The sequence below is a fragment of the Oncorhynchus nerka genome, linkage group LG16 (genome assembly GCF_034236695.1).
Source record: "Oncorhynchus nerka isolate Pitt River linkage group LG16, Oner_Uvic_2.0, whole genome shotgun sequence".
NCBI lineage: Eukaryota > Metazoa > Chordata > Actinopteri > Salmoniformes > Salmonidae > Oncorhynchus > Oncorhynchus nerka.
The window spans coordinates 303894-326278 of NC_088411.1; the positions used below are offsets into that span (position 1 = coordinate 303894).

At 42.2% G+C, this 22385-nt stretch overlaps 1 protein-coding gene across 1 annotated transcript in view; it reads right to left on the reverse strand.

The window, feature by feature from the left end:
* Positions 1–143: 143 nt before the first annotated feature.
* The window catches only part of LOC135561156 (rho GTPase-activating protein 44-like), a 32877-nt gene continuing 10635 nt past the window's right edge, over positions 144–22385 (reverse strand). Inside the window, exons 2-4 of the mRNA XM_065002287.1 lie at positions 1838–1877; positions 323–442; positions 144–224 (exon numbers count right to left, since the gene is read on the reverse strand). Of these exons, the coding sequence (XP_064858359.1) occupies positions 144–224; positions 323–442; positions 1838–1877 (241 nt within the window). The remainder of the gene's footprint in view (positions 225–322; positions 443–1837; positions 1878–22385) is intronic.

Below are 22385 nucleotides of genomic sequence, written 5' to 3' on the forward strand. Positions count from 1 at the left end.
CCTGGTTCACTGGATGACACTTCCACGTTTTCCATGTCAGCACACTTTAAAAAATCCCATGACGGATGTGGCAGATGATCATTCTGTAATTAAGGAGATTAATGTATGTGTGTTAGTGTATTTGTGTCTGTTTGTGTGTGCACTCACCCCAGTAGCGAGTCGTCGCCCAACACTGCTGCTCCCTCCACCAGACATTGTGCTAGTGTTGTGAGGGGTAGCTTTTTCTACACAGGAAATAGAACAGGAGAACATGTACCGCACTCTACTGTCATATCAATGTCAGCATTACAAGAAGGAAAATGAAAAATACAGGCAGACTCACCGAGGGCGATCTGACAGATCTCTTCTCCACATCCACCCCCTGTTGGCCCTGCAGACAGGCAGTCAGCTTCTTGTGGGTGCTGTGGGACACCTGCTTGACCAGCTCCAGCCGCTTCTCCACCTGATGGACAGACAGTAGGACAGGGCTCAGTAAGCTGGGCATCTCTCTACAGACAGACACACACACACACACACACACACACACACACACACACACACACACACACACACAGGTAATCTGAAGTGTGCCAAGTAAGTGTGCTCTTTGAGACTTAAGTGTTCCCTACACAGCTACACTCATCCGAAATCCATCCAGTGGAACCGATGTCACATCCCTTGACAACTTCATTCATCTGTAGCAATTATAGCCAGTAGCCTCGTCTGGGCACCAGCCTTTTTAGCTAACATAACATTCCAATCCTGCTGTTTGCCAAATGACAGGAGTGGCAAGAACTAGAATGAAATAGCTGAACAGAGACGGCAACCAGGCTCCCTCAGTAAATCAGAGGGGATGTTCAGACTTTGTCTCCCATTGCTGATGAATTTTGCCTTGGGGAATTCGACACTCATTTCACACATAGTATACTCTTAGGGATAGAGTTTCACATTCAGGATAGAGGTATGACCTACTTGCAGTTCACACAGACACACAGACACACACGTCCTAGATCTACAGTATCAGCAAATGTTTGGACAAACCTACTAATTCAAGACTTGTCTTTATTTTTACTATTTCTACGTTGTAGAGACACAGAGTAGGTGATGCGATGATCTCCGCATGTGTGGTTCCAACCGTGAAGGACGAAGGAGGAGGTATGATGGTGTGGGGGTGCTTTGCTGGTGACACTGTCTGTGATTTATTTAGAATTCAATGCACACTTAACCAGCATGGCTACCACAGCTTTCTGCAGCGATATGCCATCCCATCTGGTTTGCGCTTAGTTGGGACTATCATTTGTTTTTTAACAGGACAATGACCCATCACACCTCCAGGCTATGTAAGGGCTATTTGACCAAGAAGGAGAGTGATGGAGTGCTGCATCAGATGATCTGCCTCCACAATCACCCAACCTCAACCCAATTGAGATGGTTTGGGATGAGTTGGACGGCAGAGTGAAGGAAAAGCAGCCAACAAGTGCTCAGCATATGTGGGAACTCCTTCAAGACCGTTGGAAAAGCATTCCAGGTGAAGTTGGTTTAGAGAATGCAAAAGACTGTGCAAAGCTGTCACCAAGGCAAAGGGTGGCTACTTTGAAGAATCTCAAATATAAAATATATAAATATAACATTTGTTTAACACTTTTTTGGTTACTACATGATTCCATATGTGTTATGTCATAGTTTTGATGTCTTCACTATTATTCTACAATGTAGAAAATAGTACAAATAAAGAAAAACCATTGAATGAGTAGGTGTGTCCAAACTTTTGACAGGTACTGTATATTAGGCCTTTATAAGCACACAAACACACACATAAATGCACACACACAAAATTACATTTTTACTAATTTCTTACTTGTAGAAGGTCTTCGCTTAATACTTCTGTTTTTTCAGCTCTGTGATGTAGATGAAGAAACAGAGACGATTAGGGTGGAATGGGGAATTTGGGTAGACATTATATTACAAGTTATCATGGGAATTGGCAAATGTATGCACGTACCGATGAATCAACGTAATTAGAGAGCATTTTAATTTGGATAATTCATTTCCCTGATAATCCCTTGACCTAACCATATAACAGGAAGGATAACTTTACTAAACAGTGTGCTAAAGAAAAAAATGTAACATTCTTCTGAGTAGCAGCCATTTGGCTGCCTTATAGAACCAACTAGGCCAAGCTCCATTTGGGACATTTATGGTGTGTAGTGAATAGAAATCTGACATATTACGTCACCCACTCCCTCATCACTCACGGTCACAGAATATTGCTCAATACTGTACCACAAACCATAGTTCCTTTGTTTACTTTAGCTAAGTTGCCATTTTGTCAGTTACTTTGGTATAACGGAGAATGAGGTTGCTGAGATCACTAGGATGAGCATGAATGTATACTTTCACTAAGGTGAATAAACAACATAACCCACTGAAGGTAGAGTAATAAATAAATACAAAATCACAAACATATGTCATTTTCATGCGCTGAGCTAACCATATACCAGGAAGGTTCACTTTACATTGGGGGAGATCTCAGCCGCAACGTCATAAACTCTGCCTATTTCTTCTTCTTTAAGGTTTTATGGCAGACTACAGCTATTGGTGTATTACTGTACGAGGTATTGAAACAAAAAATATTCATTTCCAAGGGGGCGATATCATACAAAACAAATGTGAAAACCATCCCACTCCTTCAGTCACTCACAGTTCATATTACATTCCTGAACAGGCTAAGATGCCTGTGAGGACGGAGAATTCATCGACAGGATTCCTTGTTTGTGCTGATTCTCCGTTTGTGCTGTGCAGTTGATAACCAATACAGTAAACGCTACAAAGTCCGCCTTCTTTACATGCAAAATGTCAGGATCCCTCTGTTGACAAGGAATATCATCTGGTGTCTATACGCCCTACTGCCATTCTTTTTCAACATCACTCCTTTCTGCCACTCTTCTCACCACCTCCGTATAGGAGACATACTGGACACCCCTTATTCTTACTACCTCCGTCTCCTTCACCCTAACAGGACACTTCAGAGATTCGGGTGCTTGTTCACCACCACAATTGCAGCATTTAGGCTCAGCTGGCATATAATACCCCTCCCGTCTACATCCACTTGACACATGACCAAATATTTTGCATTTATCACGCTGCATGGGTTTGGACACGAAAACCCAAATACATGTGTGAAAAGGGAGTGACTCAAAAAACAATAGAATGGATGGAGATAGGAGCTTGACCCCTGCCTACTCTTGTCCAAAACGGTTTAACAGCAGAGTCGTACTTAATGTGAAAGTAAACACTAGTAACATGGCAGTTAGGGTAAAGCACTGAGGTATTATTTGCCCAAAATGGACACAGTGTATACATTATGTGTAATGTACGCACTTTACAAATACATTTTTATTACTATCAATACAAGTGATGTATTGGTCTCACAGATATCATTCGCGCAAAGGCTAACTAATACAAAATCACAGTTAACTCTAGTTCACTCCAAACCACACAGATCATGTTAACTATGTCACTATCAACCCCTACCTTCTCCAACAAGCAATTGATAAAGCACTCCATCCTAACCCTTGAATGCCAGTGGCTATAGAAACTTACTGAGAATTGCATTTCCTGCGTGAAGCCCTGCTCCTAGATACCTGCAGCCTTTTCTTCCACAGGAAACATGTGCACGCTGACTGGTTTCGGGCAATGACAGAAACGAGACAGAGATTGGGAAAGATAGCGCGAGAGAGTCAGAAGGAAGGGGGGGGGGGACAGGAATGAGACCTGACTGTCAGTTCCTTTCACTCTCTCACCTATTCCCTCACTTCCACCCCCTCTAACAGCTCCTCTCTCTGGCTCACTGTATCCGTGCCCTGACAGGAATAGAACATAATAGGAGAGAACAGGCAGAGAAAAACAGAATGGCCTTGTATTTCTGCAGAGGGATCAGCTGCAACTCACAATGAGGGTGATGAGGGGCCAAGCATAGATCTAGATCTGATGGATGGGACTACTGCTCAGGCTCCTAGCCAGTGCCCATTTATATTGTTCAACTCCTATGGCATCGGTTCTATAACTTAAGCTGTTTCTATTCTTAGCTCGCCAGGCCCTGGGTATTGATCTTGATCAGTGTTTCCCAACTCCAGTTCTCGAGTAGCCCCAACAGCACACATTTTTGTTGTAGCCCCGGACAAACTCACCTGATTGAACTAATTGAGGGCTTGATGATTAGTTGACAAGTTGAATTAGATGTGCTTGTCCGGGGCTACAACAACAATGCGTACTGTTGGGGGTACTTGAGGACTGGATTTTGGAAACACTGATCTAGGTGATGAATAACAGGAGAAGCTGGAGCAGAGACTTGGTCTTTATTCCATCTACAGCAGCCTTTCTGTGCTAAGAGCAGAGGTGTGGACTCGAGTCACATAGCTTGGACTCGAGTCAGACTCGAGTCACAAATATGATGACTTGCAACTCGACTTTAACACCAATGACTCATGACTTGACTTGGACTTGAGCCTTTTGACTCAACCTTACTTGATACCCTCACCAGATACCCTCACCAAGCCCAAATATGAAACATTATGTCATTTAAAAAAGTGTGCAGCGCATCAACTCTTTTTTTAACGGATTACAGTATGAATCGAACAGCAGCCAATCAAATTGTGCCAGCTGAGAGAAAGTGTCAGTGCAGAGGAACGTCGGTGGGTGAATTCAGATGGAGCCCTTGGAAAGACATTACCCCAAATGATTCTTTTCGGATATAAAGATGATGCTGTATCAACAGAAGACGGATTGCAACTTGCAAAGGCGCAATAATTTCCAACTTTGTTCAACATTTGAAGCTGCACAAAGAACGGTAAGTCGTGGCTAATATAGCCGACAGCTATATAATTTATAACTTTACCAGTGTAGCATGTAGGCTTAAATTAATGAGCCTCCACACAGTCAGTCAATGCGGAAATGTGATCATTGCACCCAAGATTGAGCTAGGCAGTTGGTAGCCTAAATCCTGCCTGATGTTACTGCTGTTCCTAAAGCCATTGACATATGTTAGCCTACTGTAAACACACACACAGTGCGCCCCATAGCGATCCTCGATAGTCGATCACTATTGGGGTGGTCTTTCTCATGGCTACCCATGTATTTCCATGGAAATATAACATTTATTTGGAAAGTAATAAATATATAGATATTTTTAAAAGCATTCATGATTTGCATAAATGTAATATACTAACTATTACTCTTGTTAAAAATATGAAATTGTATTACATTTGGTGAAAAGCACATTATGATTTGATTAGGACTCGAAACTCAAAGTTTAGGACTTGAGACTTGACTTGATACTTGACGGTCTGACTTGAGACTTACTTGTGACTTGTAAAACAATGACTTGGTCCCACCTCTGGCTAAGAGTAGCAGCGTGTAGCTCCCTATGTCTTCTGCTTAGGTCTTCTGCAGTACACACTTCAACACTTAGCAAATAAAGCTGTGTGTTAGTGGGTGAAGGTGTGTAGGGGTGGGGTGAGTGGGTGCGTGTGCGTGAAGAGTACATTATAGTACAGTTTCAATGTAACTCCATTTATAAACAATCATCAATCATTTCGGTACTTCTTCTTGGATGTAAACCTGAGGGCATATCAGTGGGTACCAGAATGGTATATATATGGATCTGGCGGGGTCCCTCTATTCTTGGATTCAATCCCTAAGCCATTAGATGGACGGGACTTTGAATGAGATTTACTCCAGCGTATGAATTAAACCGTGAGTTAATGACTCCCTCATACAAACACAGGAACGGTTTAATGAGTGCATTACAAATAAGTCAATTGTTGTGACGGCCAACATTGGAACTCTCTCTCTCTTTTGTTCACACAGTTACACACACTGACAGTAATTTTCCAGGTAGGGTCTGAGGCTGCTCTAAATACTCTAATAGAAAATGCACAGTAGGCTACAGTCAGACGGAGGAACGACTTTTTGACAGGGGGTGCAGGATTTATTTTGGCCTGATTTAGATACGTTTGCTCAGAATTTCCAAGATCTTGGTAGGCTATTTGTTAGTCAACTTGTCTATAATTAGATACATGCAGCTTCTCTTCTGTCGTGATGTTTCCCTGGAAGACTAAATGAACCCTTGCTCACCAGAGTAATGTCATAAATAGAATGAATGCTTCAATCTAGTTGACATTGGTAAAAGTTTTCTTTGTCATCTCTGCATCTTTTGCGGAGCCAAGACTGCTAGGGACTGGGGAGAAAATGTAATAGCCTACCTCTGAAAGAATGGGAGATTTTCTGTGCAAAATGTCCAAATGACATCAGTTGACCGGTTGTAAGAAGATAGAAAGCTGAGAAAACGACCCAACATGTTTCTGATAAGATTCCAGTTCGGCTTGGATGCATATTTTACGTGGTTTCAGCTACTATCAGTCTATCAGCTTTTATGATGCTGATAAAGATAGCACCTCTACAGATGGCATCTAATTGTGCATTGGCATTCTCTCAAGATGCTGAAAGAAAGAAATTATATTTCTCCTGTTCCCGAGTCAAAATTTAGCCTACATTTGGTGTATAATTTTACAGCAAGAAATGCTTAATTGTGCATGAGTTAATATTAAGGCTAGGTGAGAGGTTATAGACCTACAGTCAGTGTAGGTCTGAACAGAAGGCTACAGTTCTCTTGACTGGAGTGTGGACCTCAGTTCATCTTTCAATCACCCATGTGGGTATTTGCTCCTAAAAATCAATGAGGAGATGGGAAAGGCGGGACTTGCAATGCGTCAAGCGTCAAAAATATGTCTAAAAGATTAAGAATTTGTCAGGATATGGTGCATACCCTTTCCGGCGCCGACAGAGATGGCCGCCTCGCTTCGCGTTCCTAGGAAACTATGCAGTTTTTTGTTTTTTTACGTGTTATTTCTTACATTGGTACCCCAGGTCATCTTAGGTTTCATTACATACAGTAGAGAAGAATATGACTTTCCCGAAGCGGATCCTGTGTTCTGCCTTTCACCCAGGACAACGGAATGGATCCCAGCCGGCGACCCAAAACAACGACTTCGTAAAGAGGGAAACGAAGCGGTCTTCTGGTCAGACTCCGGAGACGGGCACATCGCGCACCACTCCCTAGCATACTTCTCGCCAATGTCCAGTCTCTTGACAACAAGGTTGATGAAATCCGAGCAAGGATAACATTCCAGAGGGACATCAGAGACTAACGTTCTTTGCTTCACGGAAACATGGCTCACTCGAGAGACGCTATCGGAGTCAGTGCAGCCAGCTGGTTTCTCCACGCATCGCGCCGACAGACACAAACATCTTTCTGGTAAGAAGAGGGGCGGGGACGTATGCTTTATGGTTAACGAGACGTGTTGTGGTCACAACAACATACAGGAACTCAAGTCCTTCTGTTCACCTGATTTAGAATTCCTCACAATCAAATGTCGACCGTATTATCTACAGAGGGAATTATCTTCGATTATAATCACAGCCGTATATATTCCCCCCCAAGCAGACACATCGATGGCTATGAACAAACTTTATTTGACTCTTTGCAAACTGGAATCCACATATCCTGAGGCTGCATTCATTGTAGCTGGGGATTTTAACAAGGCTAATCTGAAAACAAGACTCCCTAAATTGTATCAGCATATCGATTGCGCAATCAGGGCTGGTAAAACCTTGGATCATTGCTATTCTAACTTCCGCAACGCATATAAGGCCCGCCCTCCTTTCGGAAAAGCTGACCACGACTCCATTTTGTTGCTCCCTGCCTACAGACAGAAGCTAAAACAAGAAGCTCCCACGCTGAGGTCTGTTCAACGCTGGTCCGACCAATCTGATTCCACGCTCCAAGACTGCTTCCATCACCGTGGACTGGGATATGTTTCGTATTGCATCAAACAACAACATTGACGAATACGCTGATTCGGTGAGCGAGTTCATTAGAACGTGTGTTGAAGATGTCGTTCCCATAGCAACGATTAAAACATTCCCAAACCAGAAACCGTGGATTGATGGCAGCATTCGCGTGAAACTGAAAGCGCGAACCACTGCTTTTAATCAGGGCAAGGTGACCGGAAACATGACCGAATACAAACAGTGTGGCTATTCCCTCTGCAAGGCAATCAAACAAGCTAAGCGTCAGTATAGAGACAAAGTAGAATCGCAATTCAACGGCTCAGACACAAGAGGTATGTGGCAGGGTCTACAGTCAATCACGGATTACAAAAAGAAAACCACGGACCAGGATGTCTTGCTCCCAGGCAGACTAAATAACTTTTTTGCCCGCTTTGAGGACAATACAGTGCCACTGACACGGCCCGCAACCAAAACATGCAGACTCTCCTTCACTGCAGCCGAGGTGAGTAAATCATTTAAACGTGTTAACCCTCGCAAGGCTGCAGGCCCAGACGGCATCCCCAGCCGCGCCCTCAGAGAATGCGCAGACCAGCTGGCTGGTGTGTTTATGAACATATTCAATCAATCCTTATCCCAGTCTGCTGTTCCCACATGCTTCAAGAGGGCCACCATTGTTCCTGTTCCCAAGAAAGCTAAGGTAACTGAGCTAAACGACTACCGCCCCGTAGCACTCACTTCCGTCATCATTAAGTGCTTTGAGAGACTAGTCAAGGACCATATCACCTCCACCCTACCTGACACCCTAGACCCACTCCAATTTGCTTACCGCCCAGACGATGCAATCTCAACCACACTGCACACTGCCCTAACCCATCTGGACAAGAGGAATACCTATGTGAGAATGCTGTTCATCGACTACAGCTCAGCATTTAACACCATAGTACCCTCCAAACTCATCATCAAGCTCGAGACCCTGGGTCTCGACCCCGCCCTGTGCAACTGGGTACTGGACTTCCTGACGGGCCGCCCCCAGGTGGTGAGGGTAGGTAACAACATCTCCACCCCGCTGATCCTCAACACTGGGGCCCCACAAGGGTGCGTTCTGAGCCCTCTCCTGTACTCCCTGTTCACCCATGACTGCGTGGCCATGCACGCCTCCAACTCAATCATCAAGTTTGCGGACAACACAACAGTGGTAGGCTTGATCACCAACAACGACGAGACGGCCTACAGGGAGGAGGTGAGGGCCCTCGGAGTGTGGTGTCAGGAAAATAACCTCACACTCAACGTCAACAAAACTAAGGAGATTGTGAACTTCAGGAAACAGCAGAGGGAACACCCCCCTATCCACATCGATGGGACAGTAGTGGAGGGGGTAGTAAGTTTTAAGTTCCTCACATCACAGACAAACTCACATCACACACATCACAGACAAACTGAATTGGTCCACTCACACAGACAGCATCGTGAAGAAGGCGCAGCAGCAACTCTTCAACCTCAGGAGGCTGAAGAAATTCGGTTTGTCACCAAAAGCACTCACAAACTTCTACAGACGCACAATCGAGAGCATCCTGTCGGGCTGTATCACCGCCTGGTACGGCAACTGCTCCGCCCTCAACCGTAAGGCTCTCCAGAGGGTAGTGAGGTCTGCACAACGCATCCCCGGGGGCAAACTACCTGTCCTCCAGGACACCTACACCACCTGATGTCACAGGAAGGCCATAAAGATCATCATGGACAACAATCACCCGAGCCACTGCCTGTTCACCCCGCTATCATCCAGAAGGCGAGGTCAGTACAGGTGCATCAAAGCTGGGACCGAGAGACTGAAAAACAGCTTCTATCTCAAGGCCATCAGACTGTTAAACAGCAACCACTAACATTGAGTGGCTGCTGACAACACACTGACTCAACTCCAGCCACTTTAATAATGGGAATTGATGGGAATTGATGTAAAATATATCACTAGCCACTTTAAACAATGCTACTTAATATAATGTTTACATACCCTACATTACTCATCTCATACGTATATACTGTACTCTATATCATCTACTGCATCTCTATGTAATACATGTATCACTAGCCACTTTAAACTATGCAACTTTGTTTACATACCCTACATTACTCATCTCATACGTATATACTGTGCTCGATACCATCTACTGCATCTTGCCTATGCCGCTCTGTACCATCACTCATTCATATATCTTTATGTACATTTTCTTTATCCCTTACACTTGTGTGTATAAGGTAGTAGTTTTGGAATTGTTAGTTAGATTACTCGTTGGTTATTACTGCATTGTCGGAACTAGAAGCACAAGCATTTCGCTACGCTCGCATTAACATCTGCTAACCATGTGTATGTGACAAATACATTTGATTTGATTTGATCCTCTACCTGGAACCAAAAAGGTTTATTCAAAGGGTTCTTCGGCTGTCCACATAAGAGGACACTTTGAATAATTTGGTGTCGGGTAGAGTCCTTTCAGTCTACAGGCGAACAACTGCATAAGAGAAATAGGAGTTGAGTTATCCTGACAGACGTGCCCCTCTCTGGAATCAACATGGAAAGAACATTGGATTTGAAAAAAGTCACCATCCAGTACTGTTTTCGTCTCATTTCTAGCAGCATGGTAAACATTGAAATTAGGGTAAAACTTAACCAGACTAGGCTGTTACATCAATCTAATTTCATCCTATATTCAATATTTACTGGGTGGTTGAAATGATGTTGAATTTCATATTTGATTAGATATATTTTATTTGACCTTGTTCCAATGTTTATATGAAAATGGTCTGAATCAACGTCATTGTTTCAACGCCATGCTATCAACCTGAAATAAGAGGTATATTTAAAAAAAATGTGAAGCCACAGTCCAATGATTCCTGCTTGAACAGTGACTCCTACTGGCGTATTAGGGGTAATGCACTTCAATGAGAACAAGTCTACCGTCCAGATGCCTACCTCTATGTACCCCTCCTTAACTTCGGAAACAAGCTGTGTTTGTTTTCAGCTGAGGTGTCATGTGAACACTTTTAGACATTGATCAGCTTCCACACTCATTTGCGTAGGACCCCTAAATAACATTGAATAGTTGAAAGTAAGTCTTAACTTCTCTTACACAAGCTGATATGTGAAGGACATAATTTCAACGTGAAGCTAGGTATACTATCATTTGTCTATGGTTGATTGGACCTTTGGAAGTTGAGCAGTAGTTACCATTCCCCATATAAATAGGATGCAAAATTCATGATATTTATAATAAACTTTTACCTTTGGATATTGTCTTTTATACAGTATATACAGTTCCTTCAGAAATTATTCATACATTTTACATTTTAGTAATTTAACAGATGCTCTTATCCAGAGAGACTTACAGTTAGTGCATTCGTCTTAAGATAGCTAGGTGGGACAACCACATATCACAGGCATAGTAAGTACATTTTTCCTCAGTAAAGTAGCTAGGAGTGGGATATTTACTCAAAGATACTCTTTGAAAAGGAGGTTGCTGGTGGGAGGACGGCTTATAATAATGGCTGGAATGGAGTCCATGGAGTGCTACCAACCACATGGAAACCACATCTTTGATGTGTTTGATACCATTCCATTAACGCCATTCTAGTCATTATTATGAGCCGTCGTCCCCTCAGCAGCCTCCACTGTATCCAAATGTTGTTGTGTTACAGTCTGAATTCAAAATGTATTAAATATTATTTTTCCGCACCTGGATTGTGCAACATTTGCCCAATATTCTTTTCAAAATTCTTCAAGCTCTGTCAAATTGGTTGCTGATCATTGCTAGACACCCATTTCCAGGTCTTGCCATTGATTTTTAAGTTAATTTAAGTCAAAACTGTGACTAGGCCACTCAGGAACATTCACTGTCTTCTTGGTAAGCAACTTGGTAAGCAACTTCTTGGTAAGCAAATTGTCCTGCTGAAAGGTGAATTAATTTCCCAGTGTCTGGTGGAAAGCAGACTGAACCAGGTTTTCCTCTAGGATTTTGCCTATACTTAGCACCATTTAATTTATTATTTTTATCTTGAAAAACTCCCCAGTCCTTAACAATTACAAACATACCCATAACATGATGTAGCCACCACTATGCTTGAAAATATGGAGAGTGGTACTCAGTAATGAGTAGTATTGGATTTTCCCCAAACATAACACTTTGTATTCAGGCTAAAAAGTTACTTAACTTAACTGGCTGAGGTAGGCTATGAGGCTTAACAGCATCTTTCACAATAGCAAAATATACACTACCGTTCAACAGTTTGGGGTCACTTAGAAATGTCCTTGTTTTTGAAAGAAAAGCCATTTTTTGTCCATTAAAATAACATAAAATTGATCAGAAATACAGTGTAGACATTGTTAATGTTGTAAATGACTATTGTAGCTGGAAACAGCTTATTTTTAATGGAATATTGACATAGGCATACACAGGCTCATTATCAGCAACCATTACTCCTGTGTTCCAATGGCACGTTGTGTTAGCTAGTCCAAGTTGATCATTTTATAAAGCTAATTGATCATTAGAAACCCCTTTATGTTAGCACAGCTGAAAACTGTTGTTCCGATTAAAGAAGCAATAAAACTGGCCTTCTTTAGACTAGTTGAGTATCTGGAGCATCAGCATTTGTGGGTTCGATTACAGAATCAAAACGTCAGAAAAAAATAACTTTCTTCTAAAACTCATCAGTCTATTCTTGTTCTGAGAAATGAAGGCTATTCCATGCGAAAAATTGCCAAGAAACTGAAAATCTCGTACAACGCTGTGTACTACTCCCTTCACCGAACAGCGCAAACTTGCTCTAACCAGAATAGAAAGAGAAGTGGGAGGCCCCGGTGCACAACTGAGCAAGAGGACAAGTACATTAGAGTGTCTAATTTGAGAAACAGACACCTCACAAGTCCTCAACTGGCAGCTTCATTAAATAGTACCCGCAAAACACCAGTCTCAACGTCAACAGTGAAGAAGCGACTCCGGCATGACTGGTCATGGCTCACATCAATAGCAGCCTCCCGGACACCCTAGACCCACTCCAATTCGCATACCGCCACAACAGATCCACAGATGAGGCAATCTCAATTGCACTCCACACTGCCCTTTCTCACCTGGAGAAAAGGAACACCTACAGTGGGGAGAACAAGTATTTGATACACTACCGATTTTGCAGGTTTTCCTACTTACAAAGCATGTAGAGGTCTGTAATGTTTTATCATAGGTACACTTCAACTGTGAAAATCCAGAAAATCACATTGTATGATTTTTAACTAATTCATTTGTATTTTATTGCATGACATATGTATTTGATCACCTACCAACCAGTAAGAATTCCGGCTCTCACAGACATGTTAGTTTTTCTTTAAGAATCCCTCCTGTTCTCCACTCATTACCTGTATTAACTGCACCTGTTTGAACTCGTTACCTGTATAAAAGACACCTGTCCACACACTCAATCAAACAGACCCCAACCTCTCCACAATGGCCAAGACCTCTTGGCCAAGACCATGACCAACTGCTCGGGATCTGACCATAAGGCGCTATAGAGGGTAGTGCAACAGCCCAGTACATTACTGGGGCCAAGCTTCCTGCCATCCAGGACCTATATAATAAGCGGTGTCAGAAGAAAGCCCATAAAATTGTCAGAGACTCCAGTCTCTGACAATTTTATGGGCTGTTTTCTCTGCTACCGCACGGCAAGCGATACCAGAGGACCAAAAGGCTCCTCAAGCCATAAGACTGCTGAACAATTAATAAAATCACCACTGGACAATTTACACTGACCCCCCCGCCCTCCCTTTTGTACACTGCTGCTACTCGCTGTTTATTATCTATGCATAGTCACTTCACCCCTACCTACATGTAGAAATTGCCTCAACTAACCTGTACCCCCGCACACTGACTCGGTACTGGTGCCCCCTGTATATAGCCTCGTTATTTTTATTGTGTTACTTTTTATTATTACTTTTTATTTTAGTCTACTTGGTAAACATGTTCTTAACTCTTCTTGAACTGCACTGTTGGTTGGGGCTTGTAAGTAAGCATTTCATGGTAAAGTCTACACTTGTGGTTTTCGGCGCATGTGACAAATAAAGTTTGATTTGATTTGAAGTGGCTCGATGTCTGGAATTCAATCAGCTCAGTTTGAATTGCAGCCTCATCCAGCAACGGTATTGTTTTCTTGGCAAGGGAGGATAATTCTTCACCTGGGTGGGCTGTGAGAGGATCATGTACAAACAGAATGATATCCTTGTGCATGCTGTAGTATTCAGATCTGGTGGAGAAGTTGTCTGATCCCTCTGCCTGTCTTTCTTCAGTGTGCAGTAGCCTTCCAGATGACAAGTCCAAACCAAACAACTCAAGCTTCCTAGTAAAGGCCTCAAGTTTTTCACCATGTCCACAACTGTTTTCCTTCTTCCTTGTAACTGCAAATTTAACCTGTTTAAGTGATAGAATTTGTCAGCCAAAAAACTGTGTGTGTAGCTTGCAGCTAACGCTTCAATGTTTCTGTGTCTGGCCTCTCTGGGGCGGGAAGTCCACTTTGAAAGTTCCATGCTTAGAGTCATAAGACACACTGGCTTGGCATTGGGAAAAGATGGTAAGATGAACACACACCTCTCTGTATATTCTTCCCTGAAACTTCGATTTTCATTTATCCACCTTTCTTTTGATACAACATTTTCTCTTGCTATCAGGCTAATTGTTCTGAATGAATGTTGATGTTAAAAACAATAGTGTAGGCTACAGTAAGCTACGTAGACCTGTTTTTCCCCATCGATCAATGCACATAGAAATAGACAAAAATAATAATTGAGACATGGTGATTTTATGTTATTATTATGTTCTTGTCACTGAGTTTATTATGTACTAATCAGATGTGTTAAAAACATGTTTAATTTGTAGTGTAGGCCAATTGATTGTGCTATATTATATACTAATTATGTTCTGGCCCACCGACTATTAGCTCAGAAAAAAATTGGGCCCGGGGCCAAACCTAGTTGACAAATCCTGCACTAGGCCCTCCGTGGAATGAGTTCCACACCCCTGCTATACAGACTTCCTTCTTTTCACTCTGTCAATTAGGTTAGTATTGTGGAGTAACTACGATGTTGTTGACTCATCCTCAGTTTTCTCCTATCACAGCCAATAAATCCTGTAACTGTTTTAAAGTCAACATTGGCCTCACGGTAAAATCCCTGAGCGGTTTCCTTCCTCTCTGGCAACAGCGTTAGGAAAGACTCTTTTATATTTTTGTGACTGGGCGTATTGATACACCATCCAAAGTATAATTACTAACTTCACTATGCTCAAAGGGATATTCAATGTTTGCTTCTACCAATAGCTGCCCTTTTTTTGCAAGGCATTGGAAAACCCTGGTTTTGTGGTTGAATCAGTGTTTGAAATTCACTGCTCGACTGAGGGACCTTACTGACAATTGTATGTGTGGGGTACAGAGATGAGGTAGTCATTCAAAAATTATGTGAGTCCATGCAAGAGTGAGTCCATGGAACCTAAACTCAGCAAAAAAAGAAACGTCCTCTCACTGTCAACTGCGTTTATTTTCAGCAAACTTAACATGTGTAAATATTTGTATGAACATAACAAGATTCAACAACTGAGACAAACTGAACAAGTTCCACAGACATGTGACTAACAGAAATGGAATAATGTGTCCCTGAACAAAAGGGGGGTCAAAATCAAAAGTAACAGTCAGTATCTGATGTGGCCACCAGCTGCATTAAGTACTTTAGTGCATCTCCTCCTCGTGGACTGCACCAGAATTGCCCGTTCTTGCTGTGAGATGTTACCCCACTCTTCCACCAAGGCACCTGCAAGTTCCCGGTCATTTCTGGGGGGAATGGCCCTAGCCCTCACCCTCCTATCCAACAGGTCCCAGGCGTGCTCAGTGGGATTGAGATCTTCGCTGGCCATCGCAGAACACTGACATTCCTGTCTTGCAGGAAATCACGCACAGAACGAGCAGTATGGCTGGTGGCATTGTCATGCTGGAGGGTCATGTCAGGATGAGCCTGCAGGAAGGGTACCACATGAGGGAGGAGGATGTCTTCCCTGTAACGCACAGCATTGAGATTGCCTGCAATGACAACAAGCTCAGTCCGATGATGCTGTGACACACCGCTCCAGACCATGACGGACCCTCCACCTCCAAATCGATCCCACTCCAGAGAACAGGCCTCAGTGTAACGCTCATTCCTTCGACAATAAACATGAATGCGACCATCACCCCCGGTGAGACAAAACCGCGACTCGTCAGTGAAGAGCACTTTTTGCCAGTCCTGCCTGGTCCAGTAACGATGGGTTTGTGCCCATAGGCGACGTTGTTGCCTTTGATGTCTGGTGAGGACCTGCCTTACAATAGGCCTCCAAGCCCTCAGTCCAGCCTCTCTCCTCCTATTGCAGACAGTCTGAGCACTGACGGAGGGATTGTGCATTCCTGGTGTAACTCGGGCAGTTGTTGTTGCCATCCTGTACCTGTCCTGCAGGTGTGATGTTCGGATGTACCGATCCTGTGCAGGTGTTGTTACACATAGTCTGCCACTGCCAGGACAATCAGCTGTCCGTCCCGTTTCCCTGTAGTGCCGTCTGAGGTGTCCTCATGCCTCCTTGCAGCATGCCTAAGGCACATTCACGCAGATGAGCAGGGGTCCTGGGCATCTTTATTTTGGTGTTTTTCAGAGTCAGTAGAAAGGCCTCTTTAGTGTCCTAAGTTTTCATAACTGTGACCTTAATTGCCTACCGTCTGTAAGCTGTTAGTGTCTTAATGACCGTTCCACAGGTGCATGTTCATTAATTGTTTATGGTTCGTTGAACAAGCATGGGAAACAGTGTTGGGAAACCCTTTACAATGAAGATCTGTGAAGATATTTTTATTTTTACGAATTTTCCTGAAAAAGGGAAGTTTCTTTTTTTGAGTTTTTTATGTGACTTGTTAAGCAAATGTTTACTCCTGAACTTATTTAGGCTTGCCATAACATAGCGGTTGAATACTTGTTGACTCAAGACATTTCAGCTTTTCATTTTTTTAAATTGGTAAATATGTCAAAAAACACAATTCCACTTTTACATTAGGCGGGATTGGTTGTAGGTCAGTGACAAAAAAAGATATATATTTTACATTTGGGCTGTAACACAATAAAATGTGGAAAAAGTCAAGGGGTGTGAACTTTCTGAAGGCACTGTATACTATCGAAGCAGAAGACACATCTCCTTCAAATGTTTGGTTGTGTTCACAATTCAATATCCATTTTTTTAAATATATTTTTTTACAAATTATTAATTGATATGTTGAATTCATTTCTCCATCTCAACCAAAAATCTAAGTTAAAGAATAGCACTAAATCAAATCAAACTTTAAAGATTTGTGGTTGAGATGAGAGACGTGAATCCAACATATTAATAACATTTAAAATCCACTGACCATCCTTCATATACAAGACAATATCCAATTTATAGGGCTAATGGTAGATACTTTCAATGAGCCAATCAACCATGGATGAATGATAGTATACCTAGCTACACGTTGAAATGATGTTGCCCTTCGTTGGGCAAATCAGATGTCAATGTAGCCTACATAAACCAACCTCACTCTGAATTTACTTTCACATACAGCTTGTGTAAGAAAAGTCAGAGGAGTTACTTTCAACTATTCAATGTTATTTAAGTAGTTTACACATGAGTATGGAAGCTGATCAATGTCTAAATGTGTTGACATGATAGCTCAGCTGAAACAAACACAGCTTGTTTCCAAAGCTAAGCAGAGCGCAGACGGTAGAGGAAGGCATTTGGATGGACTCATTCTTACTGATGTGCATTACATTTCAGACACCAGTAGGAGTCACTGTTAAGGCAGAAATCATTGGACTGTGGCTTCACATTTCATTTCAATACACCTCTTTATTTAGGTTGATGGCATGATGTTGAAACAATGACGTTGATTCAAACATACCATTTTACTATCAACATTGAAACAAGGTCAAATAAAACACTATGTCTAATCAAATCAGAAATGCAACATAATTCCAACCACCCCAATACATAGTACGTTGAATAAAAATTATATAAAAAAAAAAAAATCTTTCTATGTGGAATTTGTAACGCAATTTTAATGTATACATAGTTCTGATGATTATTTTGAAATTAGATTGATGTAACAACCTGTTAATCATGTCAAGTCAATGTACAGTATTTAAGTTGAAGTTTTACCCCTAATTTCAATGTTTACAATGCTGCTTGAAATGAGATGAAAACAGTACTGGTTGATGACTCTAAAAAAAAATCCTATGTATTTTCCAAGTTGATTCCACGTCACAATATGTTGATAAATTACACTGAAACAACGTTGATTCAACCAGTGTGAGCCCTGTGGGATCATGCAACAGGCACACAAAGACTTACAGAGAAAATAAAACGGGGCCAAAATGTCCATCTGTAGGCCAAAAACTACTTGAAATACTACTGTACACATGCATGGCCTACACATACATGACACAGAGGGATAGAGGCTGAGAAATCCAACACCGCCTCCTCAGAGCAACAGATTCCACATGGCTGCTGCTTTGTTATCGTCTGAGCTCTAGTTCTCTCTGAAGACATGTTTTTCATTCCCTAGCACATATTTCGCCAGCCAACACACACACACACACACACACTACAGATGTGCAAAGAGAATGGTCATCATTGAAAAAACACCAGTCAGAAGGTGGTTCCAGGTGGAATTGAACGAGGAAGGAAGGAGAAAGAATAGAGAGAGCTGAGAGAGAAGGGAATATAGAGACAGGATGGAGTAGAGAAAGCAGAATATCGGGTGTCTATTTTGCTGACGTTGGTTTTATGGGGACTTGGCCCTTATAGTTAGTGTAGTATGGGGATCACATCTGAGGCTGGGGAGGAACATGTAGGCTTCTCTATGGAAACCTCAATTGACCTTTTCATCAATTATTGTTACAGTACCAACACTTTTGCTACAGAGACTGCCAGCTCTGACCATTTCAGGTGGAGACAGAAGGTGGTTCGATTACATTTGGAAGTAGCCAGTAACTAATAGAACTATTCCAGTTGTAAGAATATAAAGACTGTATACTATAGAGTTTATCAAAAAGAAAAAGAGAGTCAGCCTAGTCTTGACTAGAGCCATAGAGAGAGTTTGGCCAGGTTTTAGAATGGCTACCATGTTAGCGCCTTATTCTCAAAATGTTGGTGATGTAACAATACGAGAGTGCCTCTGACAATTCCCTATGAAATGTCCCGCTGTAAAACAAGCAAAACAACAGCGAATTTAACAGACATTTTTATTGATTGGCATTATGGATATATGTGTATCCATGTATGTACTGTGTTGTGGTGTCAACAAATTGCATATCTGCTTTCTCGTGGTATCTTCATAAGTTTTGAAAACTATCTGAAAACTATCCGAAATAAACAGTGTTGATTTTCACTTCGCAGCGGCTACGGAGGAGAAAGTAGCGCTCTCGGAACGATCAGACAGAAATCGCATTGGCCCTGTACACACTGAGTATACGAAACATCTTTCAATGACATAGACTGACCAGGTGAATCCAGGTTAAAGCTATGATCCCTTACTGATGTCACTTGTTAAATCCACTTCAATCAGTGTAGATGTAGGGGAGGAGACACGTTAAAGAAGGATTTTTAAGCCTTAAGACAATTGAGACATGGATTGTGTATGTGTGCCAGTCAGAGGGTGAATGGGCAAGACTAAATATTTAAGCGTCTTTGAACGGGGTATGGTAGTAGGTATCAGGCGCACTGGTTTGAGTGTGTCAAGAACTGCAACGCTGCTGTGTTTTTCACACACACAACAGTTTCCTGTGTGTATCAATAATTATCCACCAATGGAAAGCATTGGAGTCAACATGGGCCACCCTGGGGAACGCTGTCGACAACTTGTAGAGTCCATTGCCCAGACGAATTGAGGCTGTTCTGAGGACAAAAAAAGGGGTGCAACTTAATATTAGGAAAGTGTTCCTAAATGTTTTGTAAACTCAGGTTATATGACTCCGGTCTTGGCCATATAGGCTTTTGTACTGGTCCTTTTTATCTGTTAGTTAATACCAGGGTTCTCGCTAAAGAATGTAAGAGAGGAGCTGGGCCACCTTGTGGATTGGTTGCGCCACAATAAAAATAATAATAATTGTTAAAAAATGATATATGCAGTACCAGTCAAGAATTTGGACACACCTTCAGGGGTTATTCTTTATTTTCTACAAAGTAGCCACCCTTTGCTTGGATGACTGCTTTGCACAGTCTTGGCATTCTCTCAACCAGCCTCACCTGGAATGCTTTTCCAACAGTCTTGAAGGAGTTCCCACATATGCTGAGCACTTGTTGGCTGCTTTTTCTTCACTCTGCGGGCCAACTCATCCCAAACCATCTCAATTGGGTTGAGGGCTCATCAGACCAAAGAACAGATTTCCACCAGTTTAATGTCCATTGGTTGTGTTTCTGGCCCAAGGAAATCTCTTCTTCTTATTGGTGTCCTTTAGTGGTAGTTTCTTTGCAGCAATTCGACCATAATGGCCTGATTCACACAGTCTCCTCTGAACAGTTGATGTTGAGATGTGTCTTTTACTTGAAATTTGTGAAGCATTCATTTCGGCTGCAATTTCTGAGGTGCATTTAACTCTAATGAACTTATCCTCTGCGGCAGAGGTTACTCTCGGGCTTCCTTTCCTGTGGTGGTCCTCATGAGAGCCAATTTCATCATAACGCTTGATGGTTTTTGCAACTGCACTTGAAGAAACTTTCAAAGTTCTTGAAATGTTCCGGATTGACTGACCTTCATGTCTTAAAGTAATGACGGACTATCGTTTCTCTTTGCTTATTTGAGCTGTTCTTGCCAATATATGGACTTGGTCTTTTACCAAATAGTGCTGTCTTCTGGATCTTGATCTGGGGACCCATGCCAAATCTTTTCAGTCTCCTGAGGGGGAAAAGGTATTGTCGTGCCCTCTTCACGACTGTTTGGTGTGTTTGGACCATGATAGTTTGTTGGTGATGTGGACACCAAGGAGCTTGAAACTCTCGACCCGCTGAGGATTTTTTCACCCCCCTAAATTTTATAACGTAACACAATGTGGAAAAAGTCAAGGAGTCTGAATACTTTCCGCACTATATATAACTTTTTGTTATTATATAAGGCTATTTTTTTCTCTAGATTGCAGGAAATGGCAATTACAGGTGTTTGAAAAAAACTGGAATGCTGTACAATTAAAGTGCTGCATCAGGGCGTCAGTCAGCTAGATCTGCATAGGTTCCATTACAGCAGTCAGGGACTAGCATCAAACACTGAACACTGCAGCAGTTTCTGACATCACTGCTGGAATTCCTTATGAGAGAGAGCGAGAGAGAGAGAGGTTGCCTTTTTAAAAGGAGTCAATGTAAATATTTTAGATTATCTGTGTGCTTTCCCCATGCTTGCAAGTAGTTCACAGCCGTAGTGAAGAATGATTGGGATGTTTTGAGAAAGCTCCCTTTAGACAATGCTCCATTTCCTCTAGCTCTCTCAGAAGTCCTCTGACTAAAACTGGAATGAAGTTGTCATCACATCTTGCAGTCAATTTTGCTTCAATGTTTCTCAGAATTGCAGCTGACTCCACAGCACAGCATCTTGACTAGAGTCACTGAATATGGTCAAGTTTCCATGGACAAAGGCCAGCCAAAGTTCAGTCAGTGGATCTTTGAACATTGCTCACAGGACAACAGGGCATTTATCTTCAGAAAGAAAAAAGGATTTCAATGGCACATACCTTTTCAGCACTCTTTCTAGAGCAGGGAGCAGGGACAGCCAGCAAACATTGCTGTGTCCTAAAATGTTATGGTACTTCTGGCCAACAAACTCACAAAAGCTCTTCAGTCTTCTATTCTGACGGTGAAAATATGAAAATATCTTTGTGAGCAGGTACTCAACATCAAGGGGAATCATATCCAAAACTGTTCTGGCCGTGTTATGAATGATGTGGGCTGGACAACCTAAGCCAATCACCTCCCGCTGCACAGCATTTTTAACTTTGGTATGGACATTGACCCCCCCCCCAGCCTATTCAGTCCTCCAAAGTTGGTATTTGTGTTTTCGGCAGAGAATGTCACAACTTTGTTTTGCAGGTTACATTTTTGGATGACCACCAGGACCTCAGCTGCAATCTCCTCTGCTGTTTCTCCTTTCAATTCAACAAAATCATGCAGTATTGTTTCCACAGATGTGTTGCCACCATATACTGTATCTTACAATATCTGACTACTACTGGCAGCAGCTTTAAAATGTCCATGATTGGACGCATCAATGGACAGGGACACAAATTCAACCTGGTCTTGGTCCTGTGTTACCAAAGTAGTTTCCCATGGTGCTAACACGTTACTCACTATGGCTTCACAGTGTGTCCTAGCACATGTAAACTTCGGCTCATAAAGCTTTCGTGTCAGTTGTGCGGTGCAGTCCACAGATCTGTAATAACTATGATTGTGTCGCATAGTGTGGTATGCAAAGACTGCACACCTAAATCATATTCT